The sequence below is a fragment of the Pseudophryne corroboree genome, chromosome 1, assembly GCF_028390025.1.
Source record: "Pseudophryne corroboree isolate aPseCor3 chromosome 1, aPseCor3.hap2, whole genome shotgun sequence".
Lineage (NCBI taxonomy): Eukaryota > Metazoa > Chordata > Amphibia > Anura > Myobatrachidae > Pseudophryne > Pseudophryne corroboree.
In genome coordinates this window covers 1046429431-1046446130 of record NC_086444.1, presented here as the reverse complement: position 1 = coordinate 1046446130, position 16700 = coordinate 1046429431, and the positions used below count along the sequence as shown (strand labels likewise).

General features: G+C 46.0%; 1 protein-coding gene across 6 annotated transcripts in view; it reads right to left on the bottom strand.

Annotated features, from left to right (window-relative positions):
* Positions 1-16700, bottom strand: part of MTUS1 (microtubule associated scaffold protein 1) — a 460214-nt gene that overhangs the window by 32485 nt on the left and 411029 nt on the right. For 5 of the 6 annotated variants that reach the window (XM_063920828.1, XM_063920830.1, XM_063920829.1 and 2 more), the window contains one exon: positions 5073-5139. In XM_063920828.1, coding sequence (XP_063776898.1) covers positions 5073-5139 — 67 coding nt within the window. Of the gene's footprint in view, positions 1-5072; positions 5140-6535; positions 6772-16700 lie in introns of those variants that run through there. The other variant, XM_063920833.1, reaches the window with a different exon arrangement.

Below are 16700 nucleotides of genomic sequence, written 5' to 3'. Positions count from 1 at the left end.
TGAAAATAGATTTCTTAGCTTTGAATTAAATAAAAAAAACTAGAGAGTCCCACCTTTCAGGATCTACTGGGGACTTGGGGATCAGAGTTCAGAAGCCAGAGTAATCCACCAATGAAAATATAAAACTGCATATTGGGCGTGTGGAGCTGGAGCTGGGACCAGCTGCTTGAAGGCGATCTCTCTGGTTCTGGGCATAGTATAGACAAGCTGCCAGTGTCCACCAAAAGGTGAGAGTCTCAGAGATTTTATGAGGGTATATTACAAAAACTAAGTCAGACAGAACCCAAGATATCTTGTTGGGAAGAGCAATTAACAGGCTTGGATGGGGACCACTGCTTTGAAGTTCGATATCTCTGGTTCCCCATGGCCGATTTTCAAAAATCTGGTACCTCTGGAAAGAGGAGACCCTCAGCTATTAGTCTAGGGCCTTTATACTCCTAGGGCCTTTGGGCAAGTGTCCATTGAGTCCAAACGAAAAGACAGCCCTGATTAGGACCATGAAGCTGTGATTGTACCAGGAGGTTTGGACCATATAGTACATAGCTGCTGCTCGGGACGCATTTGTCATGATGTTTTCTAAAGGGGTTAGAGAATGAGGGCGGGTGGGTGAAGGGCAGCAGTTTGGACGTGCTGGACACGCCCCAGTGATGCATGACCACACCCTTTATTGTGTCCCTATTCCCCAAAACAGGACAGTTGGAAGGTAAAAATGATGGAAGGTATTTGTATTTTACTAGAATATCCAGGATTCAGTTGTAAATTGTACACATTGCATCCATTTGTCCATTTTAAGTTAAAGGCCCAGGGGACCAATGCAGCTGTGGAACACTCAAAGATACATTTTGGTAAAGGCAGCGTATTTCTAGACACAGGATACAACAGAGATGTGCATGCCTCTGCATAGGCTGCATATGTGCCTTACCAACACATTTTTGCCATCACTGCATAATTGTACCTCCCTATAGCAGGTGGAAAAAGGTACACCTCCCAAAAAACGCATTTGCAAAAACTGGCAGGCTGCATGGCCACCAACTGCATGAATACGCCCTCATTTAACTTTGCCTATGTGAGAACACCTCTTTTCACCCCAGTTGCACCAATTTCATAAAACTCTGTTTACCCATACTGCATATTACTCTGCATGAGGTGAGCGAGGTAAGCCAATCTACACACGGTACACTATGTAAAGAGCTGTACACTGATCTCTAAATCAGACCCTGAATCTTTCCACACAAACGAATGAAACCAGAAAAACAAACAAATACCCCACAGGTTACTATTCCCAAAACTCTATGGCTCTATGTTTTACCATCTAACACCACTATTTAAGGCTTAAAGAACAAGAACAAATTGACAAGGTTTAAAAACAGATACAAGGTCGTTACAAGGCCAGTGGTTGCAGACATGAATACCACCAGCATGATAAGAGGTGTCACACTGCTTTCTTTTTTTTTTCCAAAGGCACTTAATACAGGGAGACTCTTGGTATATAGATAAGAAGCTATTTTTATCATTTCAGAATACTGAACTCCTAGGACAACTGAATAAAAGTATGTAATAACTTCTAAGTAATCTGTAGCACAATAAATAACAGCCTACTTATGACAAAAAGCACACAATAATTATATACTTGTAAAGGATAGTCTCTAACGCAAAACTGTGTACCATAATACAGAAGATTATCTAGTTTAGCCAGAGCTGTAGGGTGTTGCAGACAGTGCTCAGCACACAGCACATCTGTCCTGTGGGCGCACTGACTGGACTGCATCCACCCGTGCTCGCCTATGTATGCGCTGCTGGAAGCTGCAGCACTGCTCCTTGCCTTGCTCCTTCTCTGTAGGACGCACTGCTGCTAACATGCATTACAACGGACAGTGCTGCTGCTGACTGCCATGTGTTCTCCACCCCCCCTTCGCGTCTACTGCAGTGACTGGGATAGATGACGTTTTCCCAGAGGGTCTTCCGCCTGGGCACAAAAAAGTAAGCACCAGCATAGCTGCTCCAGGGAAGGAATGACGAGAAAGAGGAACAAGGAGGTCACCATGACATAATGTGTATAAGAGGCTCTACTGTGGAGTAACATGTATAAAAGGTACTACTGTGTGGTGTAATGTGAATTGGTACTATTTATTGGGAATTGGTGTACCACAGAAGTTAATCCCCTGCACCAATTCTCTTTCTGCCACAGGGCACCAAAATGTCTAGGTACGGCTCCAAGTTTAGCAGTGCATTTTGCTATTCTCCAATGTTTTTTTGGAAATATAACCCCTGATGTTGACTAAGGAGCTATTACTATTAATACCCCTTTTCCACTAGCTCTAAGAAACAAGGGTAAATGTGCGGGGGTGCGCATTTACCCGTGTTTTTCCCTAGTGGAAAAGGGTCCCCCGGCAAATTCCCGGATCAAGTGATCCGGGAATCTGACCCGGGTAGCTAGCCGGGATGAACACGTGTTCAACTCGGCTAGCTGTCTAGTGTGAACGGGAGCCGTGTCGAGGTGACACGGCTCCCGTTCACAGTGTATGGGAGGGTGGCGCTGGGAGATCATGTGATCTCCCAGCGCCGCCTCTGCCGCGTCACCAACCCGGCAATTGCCAGGTTGGTGAACGCTGTCCTGAAGGGGCTGTAGCACGGGTCGCAGCCGCTGCGACCCGTGCTACACAGGTGGAAAAAGAGTATTAATGTAAACTGAAGTGAAAACGTTTGGTCATGAAAACATTGATTCAATGGATATTAAAGAGTAGGAGCAACCCCCATTAAACAAATAAAGCTAATAAAACTACAACCAGCAACAAAGCAAACATGTTTATCCATATACTGTATTTCATATAACATTCTCAAAATTCATGTTTCAGATTAAGGATATGGGATAGTAACAAAAAAATAAAAAAGGCATTCATGTGTTATAATTATTCTCGTACTGTACACAGCAAAGTATATTGTACTTAATAAGCACAGTAAAGAAAGGACTAAAGGGGGGTACTCACGGAGCGATATTCTAAGCAATCTGACTAGATTGCTTAGAATATAAGCCTGATCGCTCCGTGTGTACCCCTTACAGCGATAGCGATGCTATCGCTGCTGCTAGATTGGCCTGCCGTGCACAGATCGCGCTGTGCTGAGCGGCGGGAGAGATGTGTGCTGAGCGGTTCGCTCAGCAAACATCTCTCCTGCATCGGCCCGTCTATATGGGCCTTAATGCTCCTGTATAGACATGCCTGGTAGAAAGTACCATCATCACTCTTGTACTTCAAGCTTTTGTGCGGATAAAGAGGAGGACAGAGATCAAGCATGGACAGTGACCAGATTAACTGCTTTGAAAACCAGAATAATCTGACCAAAAGGGCTCAGAATAAAAATTAAATGTCACCACTGGTATTGTATAGGGCAGGCCTGGCCAACCTGTGGCTCTCCAGCTGTCGCAAAACTACAAGTCCCATCATGCTTTGCCGCTGTTTTGCTATTAAGGAATGTGAAAACCATGGCAGGGCATGCTGGGATGTGTAGTTTCACAACATCTGGAGAGCCACAGGTTGGCCAGGCCTGGTATAGGGTGTTTGTTCCTTAAACTACTCTAATGAACAGTAATATTCCAATACAAATAAGAGCCTTACGTTAGAAAATGTGATGAATGCAGCCATCTTTTCACGACACGAACGCTGTTTTAGCAATGATCTGGTCACTTGGCACACAAAAGTGGCACAATTGGCCATATGTGGCCTCTCCCAGTGCCTCCAAAATCTCACTTCTGCAGTTCCCCAGTCCCACCCAGAACCTTTAATATTTCAAAAGCACTCTCAAAGCCTGGCTGTTCCTATAGCTTATCCTACCCGCACCAGGATACTACTCCCTCCACATGTTGTGCCAGTTTCAGTCCCATGCCACTCCATCCCACTAGTTCCTGCTGTCTCTCTATACTGTCAATTCTCATGAGCAGGTAATCTCTAACCTTTGCCTGTACCTCCTCAAACAGCCTCGCCTCTAATGGTTATGTGTTTGTGTATGCTTTTATTTTGGTCATTTTATTTTGGTCATTTCTAACGCTTGAGGTGTTTTAGAAATAACAATGATTATTTTGTAGCCCTGTTTGGCAGCTTGGGCCAATCTTGCATGACACCGCCATATGTGAGCCTCCCACAGCAACAAATACTGGCCATTAGCCAGGAAGATTCTAGTACATGATATTCATTTTTCTCACCTGAAAACGCATAGAAAAATATAAATAACTGGTAATAAATAAATAATTAGTTTCGCTCTAATTTCCACACTGTCCACTAAGAAGTTATGTGAGCAGAGTGAGTGCTATCAGTGAGCTTGCAGCAACGCTTGGCTTAATGACAAGCAGTCACCAAAATGTACACTTGCCTTTAATTGGCTTATTACAGATCACCTTGCATACTTTAAGCTCTCTTTTGGACCACCTTTCCAAATACAATATAGAGATGGATGGTGCTTTATATATATATATATATATATATATATATATATATATATATATATATATATATATATATATAATATATGGAGTGCCTCCCCAGATTTTTACCTCACGTTACTGCTGCTAACCGATAATCATTGAGAAATTCTACATCACTCTTCACCAACATGCAAGTTTACTTTTGTGGGATGGGTTTGGACAGACAAAATTGGCTTCCCTGTGAGGAAGGAGGTTGTAGAATGCAGACCTGTTTCCAGAGGCTGAGCTGTGCCTCAGTGAGATAACTGCCAGGAATCTGATGAACCCGGGGTCAACTAACAGGCTCTAGAGAAATTCAGAACTCCAGAGTTTCCATGGGAATCTGCCTTAGGGGAAAAGCCATTTACAAGAATTTTAAAATCTTTAACTCTTTGCCACCAAAATAATGAGGGGTAAATCATTGAGACAAATCAATTAATGAGGATACCTTAAATATAAAACTATAGTATATCCTGGCAGGCTTGAAAAGGACATTTATCCTGCAGATACCAAATATCACTAACATGGCACTGCAAACATACAGAAGACCGGTATACCAACTCATGAGTTGTATGCAATGTCATATTAGATACACATAGCATTGATTTATTCTCACCTAAATCACCACGCAAGTTCAGAAGTTCCTGAGATAGTTCCTTGCGCTTTCTCAGTGCCTCTTCACGCTGTAACAAATAATGAGAATTATTGTTGTTAAACAACCAGTAAGCAAAATATACAACAGACAAGTAAGATGTTCCATACCAACAAGACTATGGGTTCTATTTACTAAGCCTTGGATGGAGATAGAATACCAGCCAATCAGCTCCTGTCATTTTTCAAACCCAGTCTGTGACATAACAGGAGCTGATTGGCTGGTACTTAATCTCCATCCAAGGCTTAGTACATAGACCCCTATGAAACCTAGAGTGCTGCAGTTACACTTGCTAACATTTTCCTTACCAGGTATATATGCAAAACACCCTCAGGAAAAGTATTTAACCAAGTTTGTGATCGACAGGGAACTTACAGATCATTTTAGGGGAAGAGATCCTGGCTGTGCTTGTTTCATACCTATCTAAAAGGAACAGTAATAAAACTTTCCACCCAAACATACGAGAAACAAATCAAATACAAAAAAAAACATAAACCACTTCCAAACCACAAGTGCAATATAATACAGCAAACAAAAAGAAACATGTTCAAAGCAGCAGCTGACTGCAGAAAACAGCAGATTCATCGCTTGCCAAGTGGCGACTCTCCTTCCACTCACAAACTGATCCACAAGATGTATCTATATTCCTTGCTAAGCAAAAATTGTAATAATATATAAATATTGCCTACATTTGACATTGCGGTACAAAATTATACGTACACTGCATTACAAGAGTGTGATTTTAAAACATACACAAACAAGGGGCCATAGGAATGAGAACCCGGCTAAAAGTTTACACCCTAAAAAGTAAAACAGACACAAGTAAAAGGGTGCGGGATGATATATGGTAATTGAAGATAGATCAGGTGGGAGCAGATAACTTGTAGTGGGGTCAGGTTGGGTTACATGAGTGTATGGATATATGAAGTGTCAACCGTATACGAGGAGGAATTCTTATTAGTATAATGGAAAGGACACAACCTATTCCCCAGAGCGCATTAATTCATTAGGTCTGCAGCGACAGGCAAGTATGCATAACAAAGCAAAACGCATCTTCACTCGTTTTTCAGATGAAAACAAACATACGTTTAAGAGAAAAAGACTGAATATCATGGTAAAGCATGCATAAGAGGCAAACGTGGGAAATGTATTCTCATAACAGAACATGGCTATCCCAGGATGACAAAGGAATATTATCAGTCTCACCGCTTGTGTGTAATATCCTTCTGGAGACACTACTAGATGTAAACAGTACTGTAAAAACAGAACAAGTAACTGCTCCCTGCAACGATCTGCTCTTTGTAAAACGTCCTATGTTGGCATTGCTCCCTTTGCTGCAGCAAGTACTCCATGATAAAAGGTTCAAAATGTAGAGATAATTTTTAAAAATAATCAAAACTAAAGAAAACCAAAACCACTGGAATTACCCTGGTTGCAGCACATGGGGCGTAGGCACACAGTTTGCTGCTTGAACAACCCATTATACAGCTTCTGTATTCCCAAGGTGCACACTCCTGGAGGACGCACTGCAGCCAAAACTTGTCTGGCCACATTTAAAGAGCAGCTGATAGGAGTTCCATAGGACTCAGCCTGTCTGCTTGACACTCATGCTTTGCAGGTTTCCTGTGCTCCTTGTACTGATCCCTCCCAGCTCCTAACACATACTGCAGTCCCTGCTCCTGGCACCAGCAGCCAGTGATTACTTTAAGCCACAACCCCTTTCAAATATGAAAAACGAGAGGCAGACATTAGCCTGATCGATTGCCACTTACTCAAATATCAGCTTGGATGGCAAGGGAGAGGCTGAGCTCAGTGCTAAGTGAAGCTTATATTTAGCATATATGAAGCTTTATGTTTCACACATTTAAAAAGCAGAGAAATGTAAAGATTTGCAGATTTTAACTTTTATAATTTAGCCTTTTTCTGCATAACTCCAATATTCAGCCGACCAATTCACCAGGGATTTGTGACATTGATGCATCGTGATGGCATTCATTTTTAGCAAATGAAAGTTGCAATCCCTTGGAACAGCCCTCAGAGCTCTGTCTCACTGTAACATCAGCCCTCACCCTTTCCTCCTCTGTAATCACATGACAGTGGCTCCCAAACGTGGTCCTCCGGAGTCCAGCGTCGGGTGCTGCAAATGCGGTGGAAATAGACGGCAAAATGGCATGTGTGGTAGCCAAATTGGTCCCCGGATCATGGCGGGGGTGCCCAGGGCGAAAGTTTCCTTTGTTAAACCCCCTCCTTCCGCAGCAGGTAAAATGGTCAGTGTGCGCCGCACATCAAAAATAGGGGCGTGGCTTCACAGGTAAGGGGCATGGACAGTTATGCCCCCTGTAGCTGTGCCCCCAGTAGATTTGCCCCATATTAGCGCCACTTACAAAAAAAAAAAAAAAACACAATACTCACCAGCCCTGCTCCTGCTTTCCGACCGCTGCTGCTCCGTCTCTGGCTGCCCGCTCCTCTCTGTGGGAGACACGTCATGACGTCTCTCCCAAAGCGCCGCACAGACACTAGAGGTCAATTATGACCTCTAGCGCCTGACAGTGGTGCCGGCTGCAGCGGGCACCCACACAGCCCACGGCGCCTGCTACAGCCGGAGTGCGGGTGGGTGAATGCAGGGCGACAGCGGCTGCGCCCAAGGCGCCCGCCCTGCTTGCCTGTGCCTAGATCCGCTCCTGATTGAATACCTGGGTGAGGTCATCTGAAGCAGCATTGAGGCTACATGTGATTGGGGATTGGCCACAACTCCCTGGCAGCCCCAGGTATACTGTACTCCTCCCCATCTCCGTCCCCCTGCCTATAGGCAGACAAATGAGCATCTTGTTTATATTACAAAATTATTAGTCAGATACTTCTAAGTGGGCAATTTGTACCTAAGCAAAAAGCTATAATATATTACAGTATATTGTACAGTATACATAATGTCTAGAGAGAACAGCTCATTGACCAATTACGTATTTATGATAAATCATTTTTTATTCATATCTCCAGACATAAAATGCAGATCCATCACTTTCACTTCAGGAGTTGCTCAAGTCATACAAAAGTACAAAGAATAAAAACATTTGTAATTTGGTTATGAGCAGTCAGTCACTGGCACAAGTGTGATATCCGGGATACAGAGCTGTTGATCTAAGAGGAGCTGCGTTGCATGTGCCAATGTAACTGTGCAACATAACAATCCTGTAACATTGTGTAACAAATGTAGGGCCTAATCCAGTAAGGATTGCAAATTCTGATAATTAGGAGCACATGCCGGGGAGCAGCCCATCGCTAGGCAAGACCGCCCAGCATGCTGACCGGCGCCTCCCCCAGTTCAACAAGCAGAAATTGCTAATGCATCGCAATTTCTGCTTGTTAGCAGAAACAAAGGATGGCTCCTGCAGGCGCACGTTTGCGATCGCGGCGTCTGCATGTGACCACGCCCCCATTCGTCCAGCTTTCCCCATCCCCGCAACGCTCCATCTCTTCCCTGGAAATGGAGCATTGACAGGCAGAGGCGATCGCATTTTCTGCGGCTCCCCCACAGAAAATGCGGGAGCATGCACAGTACGGGCGCTGCCCATGCGCCCGCATCTTTTTCTCAATAATTCCGGTTGGATCGCACACTGCGATCCAACCTGAATTAGTCCCATAATGCACAACAGCAACAAAAAAAAAAAAAAAGATTTTCCCAAGTGTGAAAATAACTCAACTGCACAATAATTACAACAACGCAAATACAGAATGCTGAAAGTTTAATATACACCAGTCCTTACGGTAAACATGGTAATCTAATTGCTGAGAAACCACAGGTGGTAAGCAAAGTTATCACGCCACAATGCTCTGCTCTCAGCACTCGACCTTTAAAGTTTACTCATGGAAAACTTATAAACTAACCAGTTTAACATTTAAGGACGGTACTCACGGAGCGATCGCTGCTTAAAATCTAAGCAATCTGACTAGATTGCTTAGATTTTAAGCCTGATCGCGCCGTGTGTACCCCCTACAGCGATAGCGATGCGCAGCCTCGCGCATCGCTATCGCTGGTGCTAGATTGGCCTGCTGTGCAGCACCAGCACACATCTCTCCCGCATCGGCCAGTGAGTACTGGCCTTTACATTTATATAGCACACACCTATTCCACAGCTCTTTTTAGAGATTATTTGGCCACTGACCTCAGTCCCTGTCCCAGAAGACCTTGCAATCTCTGTTCTCTATCACATATATACACTAATGTTATTATTTTTTTGTCAAAAGCCAATTAGTCTACCAGTATGTTTTTGGGTTGTGGGAATAAACGGAAGTACCTTGTGGAAAAGCACTTACACAATCAGTACATACAAACTCAACACAGAATGAAAAAATATCTGATTGGAATTTAATGCATGACCCCAGCCTCTTGCAACAATTTCCACCTGTAATAACACAAGAATGTTTCCTGTGCAACAAACAGAGCAGCTCTTACCCAGGTGATGGAAGGAGAAGATGCTGCTGCCATACTAGGTGATCGGGACAGAGACTTATCCTGAGCAGAATCCCGAACATACTCGCATATAAAAATTCTAGAAATATTTATGAGAGGGGTCTGGCACTGCCGACAACCATCTATCCCTACTTCAATCTGCCATAAAAGCTTCAAGTAATCTCCTCCCATCACACCATGTCAGCAAACACTAGCTCTCCATATCCTTCAGATTACAAATCTAATGAATCACTGTTACCTATGAAGCCCCCAAACCTCATGTCAAAATACTCTACCTTAGGCACCCAGATCTGTTTGATTTGCTCTTCACCGTCCCTCAACTCTCATATCACTTGTTTATACGACTTCTCCTTCAACAGTACCCATGGAAATCTCTACCAGGTCCAATTAGACTCTCCTGCAACCTTCAAATCTTTAAATGCTCTCTCATATTCCATCTCTTTAATGGCTTAACCTACTTCCAACAACTCACATGGGTACACCCTCACAACAGCCCTAATCTACAGCTTGGGCAATACTTGGTCTTAACTGTACCCATTTCCTGATTATACTGTCAGCAATCCTTTGGCGATGCGATCAAGATCCCGCCGGACGGAATCCCGGCGGTCCCGACCGGCACAATCCCGACATATTCTCCCTCCATGGGTGTCCACGACTCTCATAGAGGGAAAATAAATTAGTGTGCCGAGCGTTACGAGGCACTGTGCCCGCAGTATGGCAGGCGCAGCAAGCCCGCAAGGGGCTGCGTTGCACTTGCCCCCCTGTCAGGATTGTGCTGGTCGGTATTCCGACCGCCGGGATCCAGTCCAGCGGGATTTCGTACTGATCCCATTTTATGAGCAGGGTCTGCACTGCTATGCGGTCACATATACATTTACTATGTGTACATGGTATGTACCTATTTTATGTATGATGCTTTGTTCTCCCCACTGTCTAGTGCAACAGAACACAAAGCTCAGGGAGGGCTCACAACCTAGAGGCAAGCAAAGTTTAGAAGAATGAAAATCACCATAATTTACTGTAGTTACTGTAGTAAAGATTAAAGTCGAACCACCCAGACCACCCCCTAACCGGCACATCAACACTCTTAGCTTGGCGCCACTACCTGAATTTAAGGCTCACAAAAAAAGACACTCCACGTCGTTACTCATCTGAATGCTGATGTATGTGACATTGCCCTTTAGCACTGCAGGGGCTGGTACATAGACTGTTTTAGAACCATGTGAACTTTATTGACTATATGACAGATCTAACAGCACTGAGCTTTTCTGGGCCATTTCATTAGCCTGTTTACACACTGCACCTCAGAGGCGCAATCAGTAAAGATCAGCAAATTCGCCGATGACACCACAGTCATCGGCCTCATCAAGAACGGGGACGAATCGGCCTATAGACAGGAAGTAGACCGGTTGGCCCGGTGGTGCACCCACAACAACCTTGCACTAAATCCCCTCAAAACTGTTGAGATGATAGTGGACTTCAGGAAGAAGTCAGCTAGTGCACCTCCGCTAACGATTGCTGACAGTGTGGTATCGCTAGTGGACTCCTTCAAGTTTCTAGGGACCACAATCTCCCGGGACCTTAAGTGGGGGTCCAACGCAGACGCCATTGTCGGGAAAGCGCAGCAGAGGTTGTTCTTCATCAGGCAACTAAGGAAGTTAAACATCCCACAGAAGCTTCTGCTCCTCTTCTACGTCGCGATTGTGGAGTCGGTACTGTGCTCCTCGATACTGGTATGGTACAGCTCCGCCAGCACAAGGGACAGATGCAGGCTCCAAAAGGTGGTCAGAACCGCAGTGAAGATCATCGGGGCCGACCTTCCCTCTGTCCAGGACCTATACATGTCCAGAGCTAAAAAGCGAGCAACGAAGATACTAAAAGACCAGCTACACCCCAGCCACAGCATGTTTAACTTGCTTCCTTCAGGCAGGTGTTACAGGGCCGTCCCCGCCAGGTCCACCAGAAGCCTCAAAAGTTTCTTTCCCAAAGCGGTCCGCCTGCTGAACTCCTGAACATAGCTGTTACCTACTTGGCTGTTGTATAGCAAACCGAAGACAAATTCCTAGTATACCATACTTGCCAACACTCCCGCATTCTGTGGGAGGCTCCCGATCCTGCAAACATTCTCCCACTGCCCCACACAGCCCTCCCAATCCCCCGGAATCCCCTAGCCCCGCAAGAAACCTGAACGGTGCATGCGCAAGTCCGGCCGCCACGGGAGCAGAGTTTGAGCATGCAAAATAGGTTAGGAATGCACATGGGGCTTGAACAGAATCGCGGAGAGCCAGCCCTGCAGAGCCTGCGAGCGGCCAGCCACTATGGACACCTTACTGCGCAGTGTCCATCTCCATTGGCCGTGGCAGCAGCAGCAGCTTCTAATCCCTCCGCATCTCCCCCCCCTAGCATGCAGACCAGCGGGCAGTGAGACATCATCTAGGAGGGGTGAGTGATGGATGAACTTGCTTGGTCGGACGATTGACAGTCCAGGAGCGGCAGGGGAATACTCTTGCACGTATCAGATGTGACCTCTGGCCTCCAACTGCAGACTGGCCGGGCACCCGCTGCTGCATGTTGTTCAGTAAACTTACATGACCTCCCCTATCTCTGCCTTCCGTGCTGGGAGATTAAACAGTCCCTCCTATTCCTTACCCTTGTGTGTAACTCTCACAGTTTAGGGTTAGCGGTTATTATTTCATCCAAGGACTGGCACTATATATTAGCAACATAATATTCACCAAGAACAACAAGATTTGTAATTATTACTGTTTACTAAATGCACTGATCTGATTGGTACACATCTACCATGGCAATTAGCAGATTATTGTATTGCCAGTCACAGCCTATATTTAATACTGCAAAATATATGTTTTAGGCGTACTTTACACTACAAGAGGCTAATAAACAACTGAACAATTGAACACTATTTACCCTGTACTCTATAATGTTAATTACCTATATAACGTAGTATACAGTATATATAAAACATACCCACAGTGTGCGATACTAATCCAGACACACTGTCCCATGCTCTACGGTGGCAATATATTAGCAGTCTACACAGCGAATAATAAAAATATATATATATCTCCTTTTAGCAGCACAGTGAAGTTTATATGAGGCATTGCAACATAAAAACCATACGTTAATTCTTTAACAACTGTATAACTGTTACTATCACTGTGCTGCCAATTTACTATTGATCAATCAAATAGACACTTCTGAGATTCAGGCTGCAGTGTTACCAAGGATATCTAACACATAATATTAATTCTTTCCATAAGGATGATAAACTGATTGAGATGCAATGTATTTTTGGCTATCGGTAATGGTGATATCTGCCACAGTCCAAAAATATACTGGTAGGTTAATTGCCTCCCGAAAAAAAATAGGATTTTACTTACCGGTAAATCTATTTCTCGTAGTCCGTAGAGGATGCTGGGCCTCCGTAAGGACCATGGGGAATAGACGGGCTCCGCAGGAGATAGGGCACTTTAAGAAAGCTTTGGATTCTGGGTGTGCACTGGCCCCTCCCTCTATGCCCCTCCTCCAGACCTCAGTTAGGGAAACTGTGCTCAGAGGAGATGGACAGTACGAGGAAGGATTTTTGTAAATCTAAGGGTGAGATTCATACCAGCCACACCAATCACACCGTGTAACTTGTGATAAACTACCCCGTTAACAGTATGAACAACAATATAGCCTCGGTACAACCGATAAAACTATAACATAACCCTTATGTAAGCAATAACTATATACAAGTCATGCAGAAGAAGTCCGCACCTGGGACGGGCGCCCAGCATCCTCTACGGACTACGAGAAATAGATTTACCGGTAAGTAAAATCCTATGTTCTCTAACGTCCTAGAGGATGCTGGGACTCCGTAAGGACCATGGGGATTATACCAAAGCTCCCAAACGGGCGGGAGAGTGCGGATGACTCTGCAGCACCGATTGAGCAAACAGGAGGTGCTCCTCAGCCAGGGTATCAAACTTATAGAACTTCGCAAAGGTGTTTGACCCCGACCAAGTAGCTGCTCGGCACAACTGTAATGCCGAGACCCCTCGGGCAGCCGCCCAAGAAGAGCCCACCTTCCTAGTGGAATGGGCCTTAACCGATTTAGGCAATGGCAATCCTGCCGTAGAATGCGCCTGCTGAATCGTGTTACAGATCCAGCTTTGAAGCAGGAGCGCCAACCTTGTTGGCCGCATACAGAACAAACAGAGCCTCAGTCTTCCTGATCCTAGCTGTTCTGGTCACATAAATCTTTAAAGCCCTGACCACATCCAGGGACTCGGAATCCTCCAAGTCCCGTGAAGCCACAGGCCCGGCAATAGGTTGGTTCATATGAAAAGATGAGACCACTTTTGGCAGAAATTGAGGACGAGTCCTCAACTCCGCCCTATCCATGTGAAAAACCAGGTATGGGCTTTTATGTGATAAAGCCGCCAATTCTGAAACACGCCTTGCTGAAGCTAATGCCAACAACATGACCACTTACCAAGTGAGGTATTTCAACTCCACTGTTTTGAGTGGTTCAAACCAAGGGGACTTGAGGAAACGTAATACCACGTTAAGATCCCAAGGCGCCACCGGAGGTACAAAAGGAGGCTGAATATGCAGCACCCCCTTAACAAAAAAGTCTGTACTTCAGGAAGAGAGACCAATTCTCTTTGAAAGAAAATGGATAAGGCCGAAATTTGGACCTTTATGGACCCTAGTTTAAGGCCCAAATTCACTCCTGTTTGAAGGAAGTGAAGTAGACGGCCCAAATGGAACTCCTCCGTAGGAGCAGCTCTGGTCTCACACCAAGAAACATATTTTCGCCATATACGGTGATAATGTTTCGATGTCACGTCCTTCCTAGCCTTGATTAGGGTAGGAATGACCTCTTCCAGAATCCTTTTCCGCTAGGATCCGGCGTTCAACCGCCATGCCGTCAAATGCAGCTGCGGTAAGTCTTGGAACAGACAGGGCCCCTGCTGCAGCAGGTCCTGCCTTAGAGGAAGAGGCCACGGATCTTCTGTGAGCAACTCTTGCAGCTCCGGATACCAAGTCCTCCGTGGCCAATCTGGAACAATGAGGATTGTTCTGACACTGCTTATTCTTATTATTCTCAACACCTTGGGTATGAGACGTAGAGGAGGAAACACATAGACCGATCTGAACACCCAAGGTGCCACCAGAGCGTCTACCGCTACCGCCTGAGGGTCCCTTGACCTGGCGCAATACCGCTTTAGCTTTTTGTTGAGACGGGATGCCATCATGTCTATCTGAGGCAGTCCCCACCGACCCGTGATCTGTGCGAAGACTTCTTGATGAAGTCCCCACTCTCCCGGATGCAGGTCGTGCCTGCTGAGGAAGTCCGCCTCCCAGTTGTCCACCCCCGAGATGAACACTGCTGATAGTGCGCTTACATGGCCTTCCGCCCAGCGTAGAATCCTGGTCGCTTCTGCCATGGCCACTCTGCTCCTTGTTCCGCCTTGGCGGTTTACATGAGCCACTGCCGTGACATGGTCTGACAATCACAACCGGTTTGTCCCGAAGCAATTCTCCGCCTGACGTAGGGCGTTGTATATGGCCCTCAACTCCAGGACGTTGATGTGGAGACAAGTCTCTAGATTTGACCATGGAAATTTCTTCCTAGCGTGACTGCTCCCCAGCCTCGGAGGCTTGCGTCTGTGGTCACCAGGACCCAGTCCTGAATGCCGAACCTGCGACCCTCTAGTAGGTGAGCACTGTGCAGCCACCACAGGAGAGATACCCTGGTCCTGGGAGACAGGGTGATCCTTTGATGCATTTGTAAATGGGACCCGGTCAATTTGTCCAATAGGTCCCATTGAAAGGTCCTCGCATGGAACCTGCCGAAGGGGATGGCCTCGTATGAAGCCACCATCTTCCCCAGAACCCGTGTGCAATGATGCACTGAAACCTTTTTTGGCTTCAATAGGTTCCTGACCAGGGCTATGAGCTCCTGAACCTTTTCCATCGGAAGAAAAACCCTCTTCTGGTCTGTGTCTAGAATCAGGCCCAGAAAGGTCAGACGCGTTGCAGGGACTAGCTGGGACTCCGGTATATTGAGAATCCAGCCGTGCATTTGCAACGTATTCATGGACAGAGACACGCTGTCCAGCAACTTCTCCCGAGATCTCGCCTTTATGAGGAGATCGTCCAAGTATGTGATAATTGTGACACCCTGCTTGCGCAGGAGCACCATCATTTCCGCCATTACCTTGGTGAAAATTCTCGGGGCCGTGGAAAGACCAAACGGCAACGTCTGAAATTGGTAGTGACAGTCCTGTACTGCAAATCTCAGGAACGCCTGGTGAGGGGGGAAAATCGGAACATGAAGGTATGCATCCTTTATGTCCAGGGACACCATCCAATCCCCCCCCTCCAGGCTGGCGATGACCGCCCTGAGTGATTCCATTTTGAACTTGAATCTCTTCAAGTACAGGTTCAGGGATTTTAGATTTAAAATGGGTCTGACCGAACCGTCCGGTTTCAGGACCACAAACAGGGTTGAGTAATATCCCTCTCCTTGTTGGAGATGAGGAACTTTGACTATCACCTGTTGAATATACAATTTTTGGATTGCAGCTAACACTAGCTCCCTCTCTGACGGGGAAGTCGGCAGAGCCCATTTGATAAACCGGCGAGGAGGCACGTCTTCGAATTCCAGTCTGTATCCCAGAGAAACAATCTTTAATGCCCAGGGATCCACCTGCGAGTGAACCCAGACGTGGCTGAAAAATCGAAGACGTGCCCCCACTTGATCTGCCTCCCCCCGGGACGCCCCAGCGTCATGCGGTGGACTTTGCAGATGCAGGGGAGGACTTCTGCTCCTGGGGACTAGCTGCATGCAGCTTTTTTCCCTTGCCTTTACCTCTGGCAAAAAAGGACGATCCCCGTACCTTCTTGCTCTTATTGGAACGAAAGGACTGTATCTGATAATGGGGTACCTTCTTAGCATGCTGCGGGGGAACATAAGGTAAAAAATTCGATTTACCGGCCGTAGCAGTAGAGACAAGGTCCGAGAGGCCATCTCCAAACAACTCCTCCCCCTTGTAAGGCAATGACTCCATATGCCGCTTTGAGTCGGCGTCTCCCGTCCACTGTCGGGT